The 22,243-nt window shown below is 36.6% G+C and overlaps 1 protein-coding gene across 11 annotated transcripts in view; it reads right to left on the bottom strand.

Moving 5' to 3' along the window:
* Positions 1 to 22,243, bottom strand: part of ICE2 (interactor of little elongation complex ELL subunit 2) — a 70,993-nt gene that overhangs the window by 34,423 nt on the left and 14,327 nt on the right. For 8 of the 11 annotated variants that reach the window (XR_002344664.1, XR_002344666.1, XM_013992913.2 and 5 more), the window contains 7 exons: positions 16,166 to 16,303; positions 14,933 to 15,049; positions 14,600 to 14,759; positions 13,483 to 13,664; positions 8,415 to 8,456; positions 6,136 to 7,132; positions 5,279 to 5,454 (listed from right to left, as the gene is read on the bottom strand). Coding sequence is in view for 9 of the 11 variants with exons in the window: in XM_013992913.2 (XP_013848367.1) it covers positions 5,279 to 5,454; positions 6,136 to 7,132; positions 8,415 to 8,456; positions 13,483 to 13,664; positions 14,600 to 14,759; positions 14,933 to 15,049; positions 16,166 to 16,303 (1,812 nt within the window). In the remaining 2 variants the exon portion in view is untranslated. Of the gene's footprint in view, positions 1 to 5,278; positions 5,455 to 6,135; positions 7,133 to 8,414; positions 8,457 to 13,482; positions 13,665 to 14,599; positions 14,760 to 14,932; positions 15,050 to 16,165; positions 16,304 to 18,934; positions 19,050 to 22,243 lie in introns of those variants that run through there. The other 3 variants (XM_021094439.1, XM_001925575.6, XM_021094453.1) reach the window with 2 other exon arrangements.

Below are 22,243 nucleotides of genomic sequence, written 5' to 3'. Positions count from 1 at the left end.
TTTCATAGCTAGTGTCCTGTCATTAATGCCAACAGGTACACTGTGTTCTTTCCTAATATTCAAGCACCTTCAGGATCCTTTTTTCTGGCCCTAGAATGTCAGCATAAACTTTAAAATAACTGGGTCTTAATTTTTCAATCACTTTAGAATATAACTCTTCGGAAATCTGGTTAACTGAGCCAGACAATACAGAGCACAACATTAAGTCATTCAAAGTAATTCAAAGGTACTTGATCTGGATTTCATATTATATGTAGAACTTGAAACCGAGCAGGGGCCTGTGGGGCTCCTGGGCACAAATGCCTTTCTGTGTCCCTCATTTCTTGTTTTTAGGAAATGAGCCTCATTCAGCTTCCATGGCCTTCCCTGAATTCCAAGGGACAGGTTCCAACAGTTGCTGATCAGGGAAGGGAGGGAATGCAAAGACAGGGAGGAACAGTCAAGCAACAATACTATAGCCTTGGGGCAGGATCCTAGATCCTCCTCAAGGGACATACACATGGTGTAGGCATCTTCTACAACTAAGAGAAAACTTATGTACGTTATTCTTCTTTTAGATATGAATACTTTAAAACCGACCAGGTTGAAGCCCTTCCTTGTGCTTCTCCCTCATTTCATGGCACCCTAAACACAAGCACCTGTCAGCTAAAGATTAGGCACTCTGAGCACAACTGCCTGTGTTTATTTGCATATGATTTCTCATTTTTATTTTATTTTTTTACATTTTAGGCCCACACCCAGAGGGGCATATGGAAGTTCCCAGGCTAGGGGTTGAATCGGAGCTGCAGTTGACAGCCTACATCACAGCCACAGCAACGCAGGCTGCAAGACATGTCTGCAACCTGCACCACAGTTCATGGCAACACTGGATCCTTAACCCACTGAGCAAGGCCAGGAGCTGAACCCACATTCTCATGGATACCTAGTCGGGTTCATTACCGCTGGGCTGCAACGGGAACTCCCAGCACATGATGTTTTTCTGGAATTTTCCTAGTTTGTTCTGATCTCTGAACATACAGTTTCCTTTCATAAGTACTGTTATTCTCGGCAATAACCCAGAAGACCACCACCAGAACCACACCAAGATCACTTAACTCCAGCTTCAATGACTACAATTGCCCAAACGAATGTATGTCTGCTCCAACCCTCATTCTTGTGTGAAACCCTGTTTTTCTCCTTTTAGCCTGTAAAACTCCTGCAATTCCTCCCCAAAGGAGGGCATAGTCTTTAAATCAACAGCCTGCTCTGGCCTCCTTTGCCTGGCAAATCAGTAAAAGCTTTTTTTTTTCTCTGTCACCCAAAACTCTATCTCTGTGTTTCTGTTTGGCACCAGTGGACAGAGGCCAAGTTCTGACAACAAATTCAGTAAGTGCCACCTTTATCTTGTGATCCAAACTAGCCCTTTTCATTTCATTCCATCATTTGAGGCTGGCTGCTGTTTTTGATTCTCCTCTGTTGTGCAGCTCTTACTAAGCAGAATTTTCATGAGGGAAAAGTGATACTGGAAGCCGAAATCTCAACTGCAATATCATGGAATTAAAAAAATGAAGGAAAAAAGGAAGAAATGAGGTTCTTGGACAGCAGAGGTTGATGAGACTTCTAAGTATTTTAAAGCTTGATCTAAACAAGCTGGTTTTTAAGTAGGAAAGTAAATGCAGATGCATTCTTACCTAAATAGAGTTTAAAGTCTACCACCTTAACATTTCTCAACTAGTGCCTCAATTTCTCTTCCTTAACAACACCCCCCTCTCCTCAGCCCTCAGTTTTTCTCATTTATTCAATACCTATTTATTGAGTTCTATGAGATAACACATTTAGGAGAAACAGAGATGAATAGGAAGTGATTTCAAAGGGAACACATTCTAAGGAATCTAAACCATGTATACTAAATTATTACATATAATGATGGGTACAATATGATTGCATTCACTGAAATTTTTAAAATTTTACTCTAGGTTTGACACAATCAGAAGTAGAGGGCTCAAGTTAGCTATTCTTTGGGGCTTGACTATTTTGATATATTTTGATGAAGAGTGAATTCTCTTCTATGTGGTTCTGTCTTAATATGTACAAATTTCACTTTAGTCAAGGGAATGATAATGTCCCTAATAGTCTATCTCTTTCAAGAATTAAATCACTTGCATTCGTATACACTAACAATGAAAGATTAGGCTAAGTTAATAACGAAACAATCCATTTACCACTGCATCGAAAAGAATAAAATATCTAGGAATAAATGTACCTAAGGAGGGAAAAGACCTGTACTCTGAAACTGTAAGACTCTGTTAAATCAAAGATGACACAAACAGATGGAAAGATACACCATGCTCTTGGGTTGGAAGAATGAAAATTGTCCAAATGATTATACTACCCAAGGCAATCTACAGATTTGATGCAATCCTTATCAAACTACCAAAGACATTCTTCAGAGAACTAGAACAAATAATTTTAAAATTTGTACAGAAACACAAAGACCCCAAAAAGCCAAAGCAACCTTAAAAAAAGAAAAATGGAACTGGAGGAATCCAGCTCCCTGACTTCAAACTATACTACAAAGCAAGAGTAATTAAAACAGCATAGTACTAGCACAAAACAGAACTATAGATCATTTGCAACAATATGGATGGACCTAGAGATTATGTCAAACCTAGTAAAGATGAAAAAGAACTTATCTATAAAACAGAAACTCACAGATTTTGAAATCGAACCTATGGTTACCAAAAGGGAAACCACGGGAGAAGAGGGACAAATTAGGAGGATGGAATTAACATATACACACTACTGAATATAAAATAGATGACTAACAAGGACCTACTCTACAGCACAGGGAAATCTACTCAATATTCTGTAATAACTTATGAACAGGAAAAAAGAATGGATATATATATATATATATATATATATGTGTAACTGATTCACTTTGTTGTACACCTGAAATAATACAAAATTGTAAAGTCAATTATACTCCACCAATATTTTTATTTATTTATTTATTTTTTTGTCTTTTTGCTCTTTCTTTGGGCTGCTCCTGCAGCATATGGAGGTTCCCAGGCTAGGGGTCGAATCTGAGCTGTAGCTGCCAGCCTACGCCAGAGCCACAGCAACTCAGGATCCGAGCCGCGTCTGTGACCTACACCACAGCTCACGGCAACGCCGGACCGTTAACACCACTACTATTTTTAAAAATTAAAGCAGTGTCCAAAATATCCCTAGGCTGTTCTCACTTAAGAGATCCCGGCCATCAATAATTTCTAAGCACTAAAAGCTGGCAAATCCATACAGTAGTATGGGCTCTAGAGCAGAAAGTTAAAGAAATGATGTTAGCCCCCAAATAAATTAGATAGCAAGTAAAGATTAACAAAATACAATCTTGAAAACACAATCCATAGCAATGACACTCTCTGCTCAAAATGTTCATGCTTTGGCCATTAAATTCATCACAGTTACGTAGAGTTGAGAGAAAAAATTAGCAAATAAAATCTTTTAATAGAGGAAATATTTGTATTTATCTAGAAGACTAACATCATTCCTATAGTATTTTGTTTGTCATTCTTTAATGTTCTCATATAAAAAACACTCCCCCATACATTTATTTTATTTTTAATTTTTTTTTGTCTTTTTGCCATTTCTTGGACTGCTCCCGCGGCATATAGAGATTCCCAGGCTAGGGTCTAATCGGAGCTCTAGCTGCCAGCCTATGCCAGAGCCACAGCAACGTAGGTCCGAGCCGCGTCTGCAACCTACACCACAGCTATCGGCAACGCCGGATCGTTAACCCACTGAGCAAGGGCAGGGATCGAACCTGCAACCTCATGGTTCCTAGTCAGATTTGTTAACCACTGTGCCATGATAGGAACTCCTCCCCCATACATTTAATTGAAAACTAGCTGGTTTCTAAAACTCCAAGTCTGAACCAGTGATAAAAAACCAACTTGTGAGAAATAGAAATTTAAAACTTCTCTCACCATCTTCCTTCTAAAGACAAAAGTATCATCAAGCAAAAGATACACTAAGCCCATTGGATTCTGGTGGACAAAGTATACATCCTTGACCCTGATGGGTTAGCTTTAGAAGTTTTTCATGATAGACCCTCAAACCGCTGCTATTAACAGCTCAGAAAGGTTGATACTTGTTTTTCTTTTCTCTTTTAAGCTATACCTTAAAGGTCATGCTGGAACATCACTGTTCTTGTTTCATCTGTTCCCTAGCTCAAAACACAATGACATTCTTTTTTTTTTTTTTTGTCTTTTTGCCATTTCTTGCGCTGCTCCCGTGGCATATGGAGTTTCCCAGGCTAGGGGTCTAATCAGAGCTGTAGCCACCGGCCTACGCCAGAGCCACAGCAACGCCAGATCCGAGCTGCGTCTGCAACCTACACCACAGCTCACAGCAACGCCGGATCCTTAACCCACTGAGCAAGGCCAGGGATCAAACCTGCAACCTCATGGTTCTTAGTCAGATTCGTTAACCACTGAGCCATGATGGGAACTCCAAGAAAACAATGACATTCTAAAGTGGTCACTGAGGATTTCTATTGGGTAGCAGGTTAAATAGCAAGAAACAGGACATAAAAACTTAAAAAAAAAAAAGAAGAAAGAAAATTTGATATGATAAATGGACACAACAGAAAAAAAATCTTAAAACAATTTATGTAGTCAATTACACCAAAAAAGCTCCACTTTATTTATCAGAATTCAGTGGTTACACACATAAACTAATCAGAAAGAATTTCAAATATCAAACATAGAAAACTGTTGAAGGAACCAATTACTCAAATTATAGCAAAAACTTTTTGAGGAAAATATATCAAATCCCAAAAGAAACAATAGGGGAAAAAGAAAGGAAGACTTTTGGTCTTCTAACAATCCCGGGAAGACATTTCAAATGTGTATAAAAGGCTACCTTTCAAAATCTGAACCTCTAAAAGATTCAAGAAGATTTCCAAAGAAACAATGAAAAGGGCTAATACGTCATAATGAAAACCAAAATCCAGAGAGAAAGCTGCAATATATGTGCCAGTCTAGGTCAAATCTATAATGGTAACGTTTTTCACAAAGTTTATATATTCCATGCAAGAATATAACTGGTGCTCATGACTATTACATTCAACTAAGTACTTTCCCTTACTAAAATTGTTTTCAGTATTTTACTAAAAACTCAGCCTGGAGTTTTAACAATTTAAACAATTTAAAATTAAACTGCGTAACAATGGCATGTTAAAGATTTGCTCATTATCTACTTATGCTACAACACCCTAACTCCCCAAGTAACAACTTACTCTTCGAATTTTCTTCCGTTTTTTAGAACGTGGTCTGGTCTCTATTCTCTGGACACTGCATCGCACAAGTAACAACAGGTCTTGCAGGCTAAAGAGCTTGTAAACAAAATTTCCTTCCTGAGGAGCTACATATTCTGACGTATCTTCAACATAGTCCTGAAGTTCATACGGCAATCCTTTAAAAATAATTATATTTGTCATTTTTATTTTAAAATACACCAGCCCTTTAGGCATCATAATCCAAGATAAAACAATTCAACCGTCAACTTTCTGGTTCCTCTGAGTTGACTGTCATATTATTACCATTTCTGTTTACTTTTACTGGAACTCAAGCAAGAGCGGAAATCAAAGCTTTAAGGTTCTCATCCTTTCAGCTACTACCTTCGCTAACCCTAGTATAAAAGTATAAATCAATGAGACAACATGAGAAGAAAAAGTTTTAAAAAGTACTGTTAGTCATAACTTGGCAGAGCAGAGAATATAACTATTTCATAAAACGAAAAAGTATAAAACTGTAGTCTAATACCAAGAATAAGCAAATTTGGACTAATATTTATGATTATTTCTGATGTACTTCCCCTTCATCAGTTTGGCAAACCACATTATCTATAGCTTAGCAGCCACTGTACATGTTGGATCAACAGGGGTTACAAAAAATCCAAGCAACTGTGGGCACATTTTCAGAGTGAAGGCTTTAGGAGCTTAAATACTGATGAGGAGATTGAAAAATGAACCATCAAGAACTATGTGAAGATCATAAACATAGCAAAAAGAAAGTAAAGAAATGGGGGGAAAAACCTAAAGATAAGCAACAGGCAAAACAGTTAATATAAAATTCTTTGTAAATATTTACTTACGTCCTTTTGGCTTCTGAAAGGCAGAAGGCCATATAGATTTTGGCCAACCAGAAGCATCTGAAGGAGCAGAGGGTTGCTCAGAAATAGAAGGTTGTTTAGAATTTTCTGAGTTCATTAAGGGCAATTCAGGTATTTTTCTGGAAATTGGCTTTAAGAGTTCATCCTGCATTTTTAAAATTTCTCCAACTGGATCAAATTTTTTATATACTCGTTTGATAGGTTTTTTTAAAACACATGATTCTTCAGGACTACATGCAGTGTTAGTCTGGTTTCCTACAGAAGCCTGTTCTGAGGAAGAATTTAGGTTAGCTGGTTTAGAATTTATATTAGAACCCATATCAGCTGTCTTTCCATTACCATTATTTTGACATTCTGTATCAATGATTAAACAGTCTTCATCTGTATCACTATTGCAAAGAATTACATCTTCAGTTTTAGCAGCTTCAGATATAACAGTCTTTTCCTTTGAATTATTGTCTGTGTTCTCCAGAACATTCAGTCCTTCACAAACACACTCCATATCAGTGGCCATAACATTTTCATCAGAGGTTTCAATTTCTGTAGAACTTTCTAACTGTAAGGCATCAGATGTTTTTAAGTCACTATCTTGCACAAGAGACTTGTCAGAATTTGATAGCTTTTTACCACATGGTATAAATCCCTGATCATCTTTATTTTTACATTCTTCAAGGCCACCATCCATAGCAGTCACCAGCTGTTTCTCCTTCTGCAACTGTTCCATCAGAATCTGAGATAAACTTCTAGACTGAGCAGAAATGTCTGGTGCAGTTGGTGCCACAGATGCGATTGCTGTGCTGGGGACTGGGGGCATATCTGTTGTGTTGGGTACTGTGGAAGCACTTGTTGGACTTGGTGACTTTGACGGTCTGGTGGTGGTTACTCCAAAAGTTTCAAGTTCTGTGACATCATCATCAAAATCCAGATCCAAATTTTCAAGGGTCTCAATTTTTCGGTACTCATTAGCTTCATACGATATCTTAAGAAAATATATGAGCAAACTATTAGCAAAAATTCCAGGCCAACCCTTACCAATCAGTGTCCCATCACATAAATAGTTCATGCTCTTTAAAAGTAGAAAGTCTGACGGCTATGACAGGTGACAAACTACAGCAACTAATTTACTTAACCTTACCTTCCCATTGACTGTTGATGGAAGACATACTTGTCAAGTTGTAATAGCACAGAAAATGTGGAATACTTGTGAACTACCACATTTCAAAGGGTATTTCTATTAATCAAAAAATAGACAGGACCACAAAGAAGATATTTAAGGCCAAACAGGAAAGCAGTAGATTTTCATTTGCACCCTCTTGCAGAAATTTAGCTGACCAGAAGGAAAGGCTCTTTGACAGGGTAAGGAAGCTGCCTTCTAATGCAGCAGGGGAAGGGTTAGCAGCTTTTAACATCAATCAGTGACTTTCTTCATCTACTCAGAGAAAACAACTTTTAGTAATATGAAGAGATATGGACAGGAAGTGGTTTTATTGTATTCTGGGGCATGAAGCCACTGAGGTTATAATTTTTCATGTACTTTTTTAGTAATGGAAGAACTATAAACAGTTTTAATTTATTCAGGAATAAAATGTCTTCTCCCTAAGCAGCAACAATTCTCCTCAATCTGGCAGAGCACTTATATTCTGACAGCCTCAGGTAGTAAGAAAGATCTACCTGTGTAAATTACTTTACCTCTCTGAAACCCAATTTCCTTATCTCTAAAATAGGGATAAGAGAAGTCATCCTCTTGGATTTGTTCTAAGGATTTAAATGAGAAATTATATACAGAAGGTTTCTTGGCATAGTTCTTACACAAAGTAAATAGTTTCTCATTTACTAAAATAAAAAGACTACTCAACCGGATTTAGTAAAAAAATTAAATTAAACTATTTGCTGTTTACATGAGGCATTCTCACATAGAAAGGTAAAAAACAAAACAATGAGACATGACATCAAGAAAAAAGGACTAGCAATATTAAGTATTACACAGAACTCAGTGCAGAAAGCATTAGATAGAAAAAGGGAGTCTATGTTGAAAGATGAAATATGTGACAGATAATGAATTGTGACATGCCAAATAACAGTACTGAAATTATCAAAACCAAAAAATAATAGGAAAATCTGACAGAAACACAAATGTACTTGGTCAATGACATATTGTCTCTAAGAAAAATTATACAAGGATATGGCAAATATGAATAATATTTAATGACTAAAACAAAGATACATGAATGACTGAGAACATACAGACTACAAAGATATACCTTTTCCCTCCTAAGAATCGAAGGGGCATTTCCAAAGACGGACTATAAATTAATATACAAAGAAAACATCAATATAGCATAAGGCAAAATCTGCTAAGGTCTTATTCTATGTTTAGAAGGAAATAAAATTAGAAATCATTTAGAAACAAGTAAGCAAACAATAATAAACCCGAGCACTTGGAAACAACCAAACTGCTGGATAAAAGAAATTAAAAGGATAATTACAGAATACTTGAAAAGCAACAAAAATTAGATCACTGGACATCAAAAATCATTCACAGCCTTTTCAAGATACAGGAAAAGAATAATATAATCACAACAATAAAGTGAAGCTTATCCTTGACAGAAAAAATCTGGATAAAATTAAAAATAGCATTTATCTGTAAATACTTAAATACATGGTTGTAAAAGGATTCATTGTAAACTACATTAATTACATCAATAAAATTAACAATTCCTTTAACGTCATGAAATTATCTAACCAGTGTTAACATTTCCTAGTCTGATAAATTTTACGTTTATTTGAATTGTTGCATTTGGTTGATGTCTCTTTTTTTTTCTTTTTAGGGCCACACTCGCAGCATATGGAGGTTCCCAGGCTAGGGATCCAATAGGAGCTGTAGCTGCCAGCCGACACCACAGCCAAAGCAATGCAGGATCCGAGCCGCATCTGCGACCTACACTACAGCTCATGGCAACACCGGGTCCTTAACCCACTGAGCAAGGCCAGGGATCGAACCTGTGTCCTCATGGATGCTAGTCAGATTCGTTACAGTTGATGTCTCTCAATTTTATTTGTCAAATGCCTCTCCCCATACTCTGTCAACTCCCATGTCCACCAGATATTTGTAGAAGATACCATATTAAAGACCCTGTAAAATTTTCCACATTCTGGATGCTAGCTTCTGCATCCCCATAATACCACTTAACACATTCTTATATCCTCTACATTTCCTGTTAAAATGATCTTGATCAGATTCAGGTACATTTAAAAAAATATGAATATGTCATATGTGGTATTTTGTGTATCTCACTTCAATCAGTAAGCTAATGATGTCTGCTTATTTTTCTTCTTGTAATATTACAATTGTTCTGTTGATTCATCAAGTGTCATCAACCTAATCTATCCATTAAAATTCCTTATTGATTTGCTAATGATTTTAGCAGTCACTGATGATGATCATTGCCTAGACTCACTATTTCATTAGAAGTTGCAAAACGGTGACAGACATTTTCTTCTCATTACCCTAAAATACAGCTTGTACTGGAAAAGCAAGGAAAATATTTGAATTTTTAAGTCAGTTTTCAGAATAATGACTTTATGCACTAGCAAAGGTGACAAGTACTTTAAAAAAAGGTAATCCTTATGAATTCATGGATTTTAACATATTTCATATGTTTCCATCCACTGAAGTCATTCTCTGTCATGGTCAAACTGATAAATCTCTGGCTGATGGTAAACCCTTCAAGTCGGCACTGGCGTCTTTCATTCTTTTTTTTTTTTTTTTTTTAATTTTTTTAGGGCCACACCTGCAGCATATGGAGGTTCCCAGGCTAGGAGTGGAATCAGAACTGCAGCTGCTGGCCTATGGGTTAGGGTCAGGGTTACGCCAGATCCGAGTGCACTGTACGGCAACACTGGATCCTTAAACCACTGAGCAAGGCAAGGGTTCTTAACCCTCTGAGCTACAACAGGAACTCCTGGAATCTTTTTTATACAATTCCAATATTATGACAAAGTTTCTACTTCTTTGGCATTTGTATCTCTTATGCTAAAATTCTTGGCTTGCAATATAAACATAAGTACTTATTTGCTTTATCATACTATGTAACGTGTTCAAAATAGCAATAGCAATATTATTACTAATAATATGATTAATAAATGCAGTTTAAGATGTTTTGGCAATTCTTTTTGAACTTAGAATGTAAATCTTTTTTTTTTGTCTTTTTTGCCATTTTTCTTGGGCTGCTCCTACGGCATGTGGAGGTTCCCAGGCTAAGGGTCGAATCGGAGCAGGAGCCACCAGCCTATGCCAGAGCCACAGCAACGTGGGATCCGAGCTGTGTCTGCAACCTACACCACAGCTCATGGCAATGCCAGATCCTTAACCCACTGATCGAGGCTAGGGATCAAACCCGCAACCTCGTGGTTCCTAGTCGGATTCATTAACCACTGAGCCACGATGGTAAGTCCTAGAAGGTAAATCTTTAGGTATGTGTAGTCACTTAAATCTTCTCTGAGTGGCCACTGGATATCACACTACAGTTGCATACCTAGAGCTTTCTGATTCCTTTCATAGGCATACCTCAGAAACATTGTGTGTTTGATTCCAGGCCACGGTAATAAATAAACACAAAAAGTGAGCCACACCAATTTTTTCAGTTTCTCAGTACACATAAATATACGTTTATACTATACTATACTATAGTCTATTAAGTGTGCAATAACATTATGTCTTAAAAAATGTACATATCTTAATGAAAAAATGCTGTTTAAAAGTGCTAACCAACACCTGAGTCTTCAACAAGGTGTAGTAGAAACATCAAATATCACTATTCATGGCTCAGTGGTAACGAACCTGACTAGCATCCATGAGGACGAAAGTTCAATCCCTGGCCTCGATCAGTGGGTTAAGGATCTGGCGTTGCTGTGAGCTGTGATGTAGGTTGCAGACGTGATTCAGATCCTCCATTGCTGTGGCTGTGGTGTAGGCCAACGGCTACGCTCCAATTCGACCCCTAGCCTGGGAACCTCCATATGCCTCAGGAGCGGCCCTAGAAAGACCAAAAAAAAAAAAAAAAAAAAAAAAAAAAAAAAAATCACTGTTCACAAATCACCGTAACAAAAAAATACAATTAGGTTTGAAATACTGCAGAATTACCAATATCTGACATGGAGTAAAAGCTGTTGGAAAAATGGTGCCAAAAGACTTGCTCAATGCAGCATTGCCACAAATCTTCAACTTATAAAAAACGCAAAATCTGTTAGGTGCAATAAAGCAATGTGCACTGAAACAAGGTATGCCTGTTACAGCTGCACAGTATGCTATTGAGGATATATAGTTTATTTAATCAATACTCTATTAAGGGACATGAGGACTGTTTCCAGTGAATACCTTATAGCTGCAATGAATACCTTGCACATTTTATCCTTTTCCTAGTGTACTTCTCAGCTACATAATTAGAAGTGAGATTTCTGGGGTAAAGGATGCACACTTTAAGTTTTCATCTTTTCTGTGGGTACATTTCTTCATTTGATAGTAGAGATGTTATAGCAATAATCTTTTTCCTCTTATAACTTTGTAAGAAAGACCTTCCATCAACAATCCTCTTCTGTTTCTCATGTTTAATTTTGATGAGTTTACCTGCTTCTGTAGGAAGACAATCCTGTGTGGGAATGGACCAGGATAGCTTTCTTCACTTCATGGCTCTAAGTTCATGCTTCACTGTTACCATGAAGTATGTGTGTATGTATGTACGTTTGTATGTGTGCATATAAAATCTTTAGTACATTTTCATATCTGCTTCCTCTATTGCCCTCTCCTACAGTTATCTGAAAACTTATTTTTTCTTTACCTTTAATGAAGAATAACAACAGTGAAAATAATGTGCATAGGCTCTAATTTGTAGGTGGGTCCACGCACATGGGAACTTAAAATTGTTCTGATGACCTGGGCCCTAAGAACTCTAGAACCTAACCAACCAAAGTTCCTTCCAAGATGAAAGCTATCACTTAGGAAAAAAAAGTCCATATTGAGCAAAGAAAAAAATATTGAAAGGCAACTGGCAAACTGAAACATAAAAAGCATAAATTATTATTATTTTTTTTCCTTTTACGGCTGCTCATGCGGCACATGGAAGTTCCCAGGCTGGGATCTAATTGGAACTATGGCTGCCTCCCTATACCACAGCCACAGTAATGTGGGATCTAAGGCGTGTCTGTGACCTACACCACAGTTCACGGCAGCACTGGATTGCCAATCTACTGAGTGAGGCCAGGGATCAAACCCGCATCCTCATGGACACTAGTCGGATTCCCTTCCACTGCACCACAACAGGCACTCCCGGACCAATATTCTTAAACTAGTTAGAATACTTTTCTATTTTATTTTCTAATTTTGTTTGTGCTCTCACTTTATTCAAATCCCAGTTCATATTTGCTATGCATGGAAAAGGCTTCTTGATCATGAATCCCATTCCCCTTAACCTACTCCATCTTTTTGCACAGCACTTGTCACTATCTGCATTTTGATACTGTTTTAATTTTCTATACCCTCTGATACTAATGTCAGATCTGAAAGAAAAGAGATTTCATTTTTAGTAACTATTGCATCCTCAGCAGACGGCACAGCATCTGCTCAATAAATATTGTAGAATCGAATAAAGTTTTGTATAAAAAGAATGTCTTACTCTAATAATCACAGGAAAATATTTCAAAATACACAAAATAATGAAAGCTAATATTTCTGGAGTGCCAAGTATTATTCTAGATGCTTTAGATATATTAACTCATTTAGTCCCAAATAATTTTATGAGTTAGGTTATCATGATACCCATCCTGCTGATGAGCAAACTAGACACAGGGAGATTATGTGCTTCACCTAAAGTCACAAAGATACTAAGTATATACCAAAAAGGATTAACAATCTGGCCAAATACTTCCTGCACAAATAAAACTCATCTGTTCCTTTTCATACTTAAAAACTCTTGAATACGAATGAGACCAATTAAATAAAACCACCACCATGATTACCACCATTATTGACTGAGTTTTTATAGTACATACATATGAAAGACTGTACTCAGCATTTTACATATAAACATCAAACTTAATCCTTAAAACAATTTTATGAAGTAGGTATTATCATCTTTCTTTTATAAAAGAAGAAAACTGAGGCTGAGGAAGGTTGAATTAGTTGCCCAAATCAAGCTCCATCTGGGGTTCAATTACAAGTTTCATTAAAGCCTATATTTTTAACTACCAGATTTAGAGAACTGCAATAAAACTTTATGCTTCAAAAGGATAAACAAGTACATTCCCTTATGAAAAAAAAAAAGCATTACATACCTCCATGTCAGATATATATTCTTCTGGTTTGTCCATAAACACTGCAGAGACTGGAACAGATGTGTTTTTGGACATCATGAATTTCAAGGGAACTTCATGATAGATTTGATTTCTCTCTCTCATTGTCATTTTCTTTTGAGGAAGTGGTGAATTAATATATATTACTTTAATTGGTTTTGAACCTTAAAACATAAAAAGAATGGGATCGATTAGTTTCCAGTAGTCATATTAAACAAACAGGAAGTTTTGTTTAGTAATGAAAGACTTACTAAACAAAGAGATACAGGAAGCGGAAGTACATATCTCATACATCTGCCTTGAACTAAAAGACTTCTAAAGCCCCTTAGAGATCCAAGGACAAGAGAATCTTATTGGCAAGAAAAATATGTCTCTAACAAAAGATTTTATGTTTTTATACATTTAGTGTCATTACTACTCAGTTCCTCTTGGGGTATACTTTCAAAAAGTGATAAAATTTTAACCAAAGAGAATATTCTACATTTAACTCTAAATTTTTTGTTTTGTTAATTAGACATAGCCTTTATTTACTATAATTGTTATTACAAGCAGTAATCTTAATTCTAGAAAATATGAAAAAAGTATTAAATATGATGAAAATAGAAGGGGAATAATAATATTTTGTACAGAATTTATGTGTAAATACTTATTTTACTGTCAAAAGAGAAACTACCCTATGTTTATAGAGTTATTTTAATTTTGAACACCAAAAAGGGACAAGTAAATAAGCCTTGGAAACTCACCCATTTAAGGGTGTCTAATAAAGTATTATATTCCTTTCATTTCAGTGATAGAAGTTCACCACTTCACGTACTTTTGGTCACCCTATACCATGATTATTTCTCTACCTCTCACATACCCAGCATGCACACAGGTGTCCTACAGATCTAATAACTCATTTATGAGTGTCATTACTATATATATAGGAGCACTATATATTAAGAAGTTCTACTGAATGTTAATTGTCAAATTTATACCCTCCTTAAATCAAAACTTAAATTTCTGTATTTGACAAACAACCACCTATATTTAGACAGCTGAAACAGAACTGTTCCAACTACTCCTTTGAGAACATTGCTTGACAGGGCAAACCACAAACCTTCAACAGGTATTACTTGAATACACACTGGAATTTCCCACTGCTCCTTGTAGCTTGGTCCATGATTATTTAATAAGGTAAATAATGATTGACTAGTTAGAGCTATCTGAGGGTGGTATCTTGCAACAAGCTTCTCTGCATTTGGGTCTTTACTAATATCCTGAAAAATAACATAAAACTTGTTACTTGATTATATTTATTGGAAACTTGTTTGACTAATTAATGAAAAAAAAAGAGAAATTAAAAAAGGGGGCTTTAGAATAATCAGGTTACATACACTTTATGAGGTACACAAGATTACTTAGGAAGATCCAAAACCATTTTCCTACTTACATAATGCATAGATGCAGCTGTTTGTTCTGGTATTTCAGTGGTAGGTATGTTATCTTTTGATAGTTGCAACTTTGCTGGCATTGAGGGAAACACTGTTTTCACATATTTCACGCTGCCCTAAATAAAATAAATAAATGTTTTATTGCAGAAACTTTTTTTTTTTTTTTTTCCTTTTGGCTGCTCCATTGCATATGAAGCTCCAGGGGCAGGGATCAGATCCAAGCTGTGTTGTGACTTAAGCTGCAGCAAAGCCGGATCTTTAACTTGCTGTGCAGGGCTGGGGATCAAACCCAGTTCCCAGTGCTCCCAAGACGCCGCTGACCCCATTGTACCACAGCAGGAGCTCCTTATTGTAGAAATCATGATGCACTGTTTTTCCTAAAGTATCTTTTCATCACATGAAACTTATAACTTAACAATTCTTCATTCTACTAAATGCATATGTCAAATTTAGACCCTTCTTAAAATAAGAATTTTCATGTTTAACTCGACAACCACCATATATGTTTTTTAAAAAAGGGGTCCAAGGCGATGGTGCCATTGAATTTTCTCTGCCCACTTTAAATTCTAACTTCTCATTTTATGAAGTACAGTAGGCTATAACAGAAACTCTAACATATCCTCTCTGCACACACACACTTCCAATATGATTTTGAGTAAGATCCCATAAAAGAAAAAGGGCTTCCTGCTTGTATTCAAAAACTTTAAAAAACATAGAAGATAAAGAGTTCCCCTTGTGGCTCAGTGGTAACGAAACTGACTAGTATCCATGAGGACGCAGGTTTGATCCCTGGCCCCGATCAGGGGGTTAAGGATCCAGCACTGCCATGAGCTGTAGTGCAGGTCTCAGATGCAGCTCAGATCCCATATTGTTGTGGCTGTAGCATAGCCAACAGCTACAGCTCCAATTCGACCCCTAGTCTGGGAATTTCTATATGCTGTGGGTGAGACCCTAGAAAGACAAAAATAAAATAAACTGAAAATTTAAAAAAGAAAAAACATGGAAAATAAGAAAAGAAAATTAAGAAATAAAGTTGCTGTGATATTTTTAAAATATCAAGTATTGTATGCCAATACATAAAATATACTGAATACTTAAAAACTTATAATTTGTTATTGTTCAAAATTTAAACATAAATACTGAACTATATTTAAATTATGTTTCTATGTAAAACACAGATGATGTTTCAGACAAAAATAAGTTTATTTTTATTTTCATATGCTAAAACTTACCAATGCAAGAAGGGTTTTTTCTAACTTTAATCCCATCTCTATTCTGAATGGGAAGAATCCCATTAAGCTGGTGACTTCATGGAGAGTGTAGAACTCTGGATACTTTTTCACTTGTTCAACGCAAGCTTTTAGAATTTGCTAAAAAATAAAAATTAAGAAATTCATTTTTACTGTACTTCTCTGATAATGCAATAAAAATAATTTAGTTACATGTGACTATATAATTATTCACTTCAAATATTAGCCTCATTTCATTAACTGAACTTCTAACAATCTTGGGCATACTGGATATTCTGTACGTGATTTAAATTCTTTTTGGCCGCACCTGCAGCATATGGAATTTCGTGGGCCAAGAATCATATCCAAGCTGCAGGTGCAAACTATGCTGCAGCTGTGGCAATGCTGGATTCTTAACCCATGCACAGGGCCAGAGATAGAACCTGTGCCACCAGAGACAATGCCAGATCCTTAACCTGCTGCACCACAGTGGAAACTCCTTAACCTAAGTTCTTACAACATTAATATTTAATGTTACTAAAATTAGGAATTGATTTAAAATTTACAGAAGACATATTTTTTTTTCTTCCATTTCTAGAGCCACTCCCTCGGCATATGGAGGTTCCCAGGCTAGGGGTCGAATCAGAGCTGTAGCCGCTGGCCTACGCCAAAGCCACAGCAATGCAGGATCCAAGGAACCAAGCCGCTTCTGTGACCTACACCATAGCTCACGGCAACGCAGGATCCTTAACCCACTGAGCAAGGCCAAGGATCAAACCCGCAACCTCATGGTTCCTAGTCGGATTTGTTAACCACTGAGTCACAACAGGAACTCTGTATCTTATTTTCTTTCTTGTGGGGTGTGTGTGTGTGTGTGTGTGTGTGAGTGAGTGTGTGTGTGTGTCTTTTTGCCATTTCTTTGGCTGCTCCCATGGCATACGGAGGTTCCCAGGCTAGGGGTCTAATTGGAGCTGTAGCCACTGGCCTACGCCAGAGCCACAGCAACTCAGGATCCGAGCAGCATCTGCAACCTACACCACGGTTCACGGCAACGCCAGATTCTTAACCCACTGAACAAGGCCAGGGATCGAACCCGCAACCTCATGTTCTTAGTCAGATTCGATAACCACTGCGCCATGATGGGAACTCCTGTCCGTATCTTACTTTCTATGCAGATGTGAAAAGCACTCCTTCCTCACTTGTGACAATTCTAAATGTCTCTTGGCATTACCAAACGTCTGGTGGGAGACAAAATCACTCTCACTAAAGAATCACTACATTCAAACAACTAGATATCCACATGAAAAACAAACTTTAACCCAAACCTCACATCTTGCATAAAAAATAACTTGAAATAACCATAAACATTCACATAAAGGTTAAAACTATAAAACCTCCATATCAGGGTTACTGACATTTGGGGCTTCATATTCTTTGTTGTAGGGGATGTCATTATGCATTGCAGGATGTTTAGCAGCATCCCCAGACCTTCAGCCAGCAGACAGCACAGTGCCTTCCCAGTTGTGACAATCAAAAAGATCTCCAGCGAATTCCCACTGTGGCACAATAGGTTAATGATCCAGCTTATCTCTGTGACACTGCCGGTTAGATCCTGGGCTTGGCACAGTGGGTTAACGATTCAGCATTGCTGCAGCTGTGGCTCAGTTGATCCCTGGCCTGGGAACTTCCTATGCTGTGGGTGCAGCCAAAAAAGGAAAAAAAAAATCTCCAGACAATGGTGAGGTCTCCTGGGTGGGGAGTCAGCAAGGGTGATGGAATAAAAGTGACCTCAGATGAGAACCAATGGGAGCTGGCAAGTATTTCTATACTAGAACACATACAAGTACTAACCATAAAACATTCTGAAAAATTAAACTTCATTAAAGTTAAAATTCTGTTCTTTGAGGTGTTCCTGTCATGGTACAGTGGGTTAAGAACACAACTGCAGCAGCTCAGGTCACTGCAGAGGAGTGGGTTCGATCTCCAGCCCAGTACAGTGGGTTAAATGATCTGGCATTGCCACAGTAGTGATGTAAGTTCCAGCTGTGGCTTGGATTCAGTCCCTGGCCCAGGAACTTCTACATGTTGCGGGTGTGGCTATAACAGAAAAAAAAAAAAAAAAAATCTGTTCTTTGAGATAGATTATTTTAAAAAACTAAAAAGTATGTCACAAGCTTGGAGAAAACTACATATATATAACAGATTTGCATTTAGAATATGTAAAGAACTTTCAAGCCTCAGTAAAAATAAAAACCAATAAAATCAGCAAAAGATTTTAACAGACATTTCACAAAAGAATATATACAAAGCCAATAAACACACAAGAAGATGTTCAAACATCTTTATCCTTTGGGGAAATGCAAACTAAAGCCATAACAAGACACTAAACACCATTAGGTTGGCTAAAAGTAAAAAAGATTAACAATATTAAGTGTTAGCTAAAGTACAGAACAACTGGAACTCTTACACATTCATTGCTGGTGAGAGTATAAAATGGCACATCTACTAAGAAAAACAACTTAGTTTCTAATAAAACTTAACTTCATACACTTGCCATATAATCTATAAATACTATACCTAGTTATATACCCAAGATAAATGCAAACATATGTCTTCAAAAAGCTTGTACAAGAATGTTTATAACAGCTTTATTCAAAATTGCCCTAAATTGGAAATAACACAACTGCCCATCAACAGTTGAACTGATAAACCAATTTTGGCATGACTGTACATTAAAACAAAAAGGAATAAAAAGAAGCACATTATGGATACCTGCATCAAAGTGGCTGTATCTCAAAAATACTGAAGGAAGGAGTTCCCATTGTAGCACAGTGGAAACGAATTCGACTAGGAACCATGAGGTTGCAGGTTCGATCCCTGGCCTTGCTCAGTGGGTTAAGGATCCAGTGTTGCCATGAGCTGTGGCGTAGATTGCAGATGTGGTCGGATCTGGTGTTGCTGTGGCTCTGGCATAGGCTGGCGGCTACAGCTCTGATTAGACACCTAGCCTGGGCACCTCCAAATGCCATGGTAAAGCCCTAAAAAGACCAAAAAAAAAAAAAAAAAAAAACCAAAAAAACAAAAAAAAAACCCCAAAAACAAAAAAAACCTGCAAGAGGTCAGACACAAAAGAGTACATTGCATGTGATTTTTATGAAACTTAGCAAAGGCAAATCTAATCTATGGTGACAGCAAATAGGTGATTTCCTAGGATCATGGATGGAAAGAGGCACAGAGATCTTTTTATTGTAATAGAAACATTCCTTATCATGAGTGTGTCACGGTTACAGAGGAGTATGGTTTGTCAGTACTCACTGACATGCACTTAAGATAGATACTTATTGTATGTAAATTACACCTCAATAACACTGATTTAAAATTAAATGTGGATTAAAAAAGGGAGAGTTTACTTAGTATGTAATGGCTATATCCTTCAACAATATAGATACAGTATAACTTTTTTTAAAGATGGGGAGAATGGGAAGAACATAAGCAAAAAAAATTTCAAACTATTTTCAGAAATTCTATTGACTGGTAGTGCTGTATTGTTATTCGGAGGCTGTTGTAAGTACAGTGTGGGATAACCAAATGAGATACATGTGTTATTTCTTCTTTAAATATACCTTTTCTATAGAGCCCCATCTATTGAAATATTCTCAAAAACACTGATAAACCCTGGTGCAATCAGCAGCCCCAGTGCCTAGATTGTAGTTTTGAAATGCTATTTCCCAGTAAAAGAAACAAAGGCTCTAGAAAATGGGTGATTGTCGGGTTGGGATAGGAAATGTACAAAACACGTCTCAGAGAGTAGTAGAATAACTCAAAAGGACCCAAAAGGCAGTATGAAGAGCCTGACACTGGTCAAAGTTGGTACTATCTGAGCTTCAAAAAGGATAACTGTAGTGGACTAAAACCCAACAATTATGTTTAATTCCAGGATTCAATAATAATATTTAAAAAAATTCTGATCACCATTATAAACAAGGAACCAATTAATTTTTTCAAAATTGGTATATAAAGAACCTAGCATTTTTTCTCCTGCATGAAATGAGAAGTCAAATAGCAGATGAGGAAAAACTTATCTTACTAAATTTTATCCAATTAGGAAATTAAAATAAATGATGCAATTAGAATCTTATAATTTTGCAAACCCCAGTGAATGAATGAATCCAGGCATTAAGCATCAATAGCTGCTAACATCACTAAAAATAAACAATCACACATTAGGTGCCACTTGATGAAAGAATACACCATCATCTATGTGTTCAATCCCTTCAGTAAAATTACTTCTGGCCAAGCCTCTGTATCCAGTTGACATTTCACAAAAAATACAAAGGAAAGAGGAACATGTTGAATATCATCATGAATATATAATCACCAAAATCTGGATTTTGGGAAATTGTACAGGTCAAATGACTTAGGTTCTTGAAAAGATAAAGTTTAAGGGGAAAAAAAGATATGAAGGGGGAACTTGCATATTAAAAGAAACTGTTTTAATAAAAGAGAAAACTTCCAATGTAGATAGTAGTCCCCCTTATCCATGGCGGGTATGTTCCCAGACCCTCAGTGGATGTCTGAAATCGGGGAGATGGAGTATCATTTCCTATTCATGCATACGTATGATAAAGGTAAATTTAAAGATTAGATACAGTAAGAGATTTAAAAATAATATGTAATAATAAAATAAAAATAGAATAATTACAGCAATACTTTAATAAGGGTTATATGAATGTGGCCTCTCTTTCTCTCTCTAAAAATATCTTACAAATTTAATGCCTTTTCCATCTTAACGAAGCACTCATCAAGCACTGAGGCTGTAACTTTTATACTTTGAAGTGTGTCACCAAAATATGAGTTTTTTTCCTTCATAATTTCATGGATAGAAAAATCATTCTTACCAAAGACCTTAGCAACTGCACCATATGATTTTTCTTTCCTTATTAAATAGTGAACTTTTACCTTTTCACTTGAAGGAAGTACTTTGTGGCTTCTCTTTGACATACTCAAATTGCCAGCATCACTACCCTTGCACTTTGGGGCTACTATTAAGTAAAATAGGCGTTACTTCAACACAAGCACTGTGATACCTCAAAAATCCATCTGAAAACCAAGGCAGCTACTCAGAGACTAATGTGTGGGACATGTTAGACAAAAGGATGATTCATATCCTGGGTGGGCTAGAGCAGGATGGTGAGAGATTTTATCACACTACTCAGAATTATTGATGAATTATTTCTAGAACTTTCCACTCATGGGTAGCTAAAACTGAGAAAAGTGAAACTAAGATTAAGTGAGGGACCACTGTACAACCCATAAAACTTTTGTATTTAGAATATATAAAAAACTCCCACCTATCAGTAACAAAGAGATGGAATATCCAGTAGAACAAAGGGTAAAACCTGAACATTCAGTTCACAAGAAATATCCAGGAATCATATGAAAAGTTATACACTCTTATTAGATATGTAAAGACCCTATCCTTTAGACTGGCTAAAACTAAAATGACTACAAGTATCAACTGTTGAGGATATGAAACAAAAAACTCTCAAACACTGCTGGGTAGAATGTTAAATGGCATAGCCACTCTGGAAAAGTCTAACATTATCTGCTGAAGTTCAGGATATGCATACTCTGTAAGCCAACAATGCCATTCCCAGTCATGTAACCAGCAGAAATATGTGAGTACCAAGAGACATGTATGAGAATTTTCACTGGAGCACTGCTTAGAATATCTTCAAACTGTAAGCAAGCCATATGTTGATCAACAGAATAAATTATAGTTTATTCATAAATGTAATAAATGTACAGAAATGGAAATGAATGAAATAAAACTACATACATACATATACAGGAATCTCACAAACATACTATTGAGTAAAGGAAGAAATCTGTCCACATTAAAGAATTCTCTTCACATAAAATTCAAAAACAGGCAAAAGAAAGCTTGAACTACCAAAAAAAAATTTTTTTAAGGCATGGAAATTATCAACACCAAACTTGGTACAGAGATTATTTCTTCAAGGAGCAAAAATGTTCCTATCTAGGAGGAATACACAGGGGGCTTCTAGGTTACTGGCAATG

The sequence above is a fragment of the Sus scrofa genome, chromosome 1, assembly GCF_000003025.6.
Source record: "Sus scrofa isolate TJ Tabasco breed Duroc chromosome 1, Sscrofa11.1, whole genome shotgun sequence".
Classification (NCBI taxonomy): domain Eukaryota; kingdom Metazoa; phylum Chordata; class Mammalia; order Artiodactyla; family Suidae; genus Sus; species Sus scrofa.
This window is presented reverse-complemented; position numbering and strand designations above follow the sequence as displayed.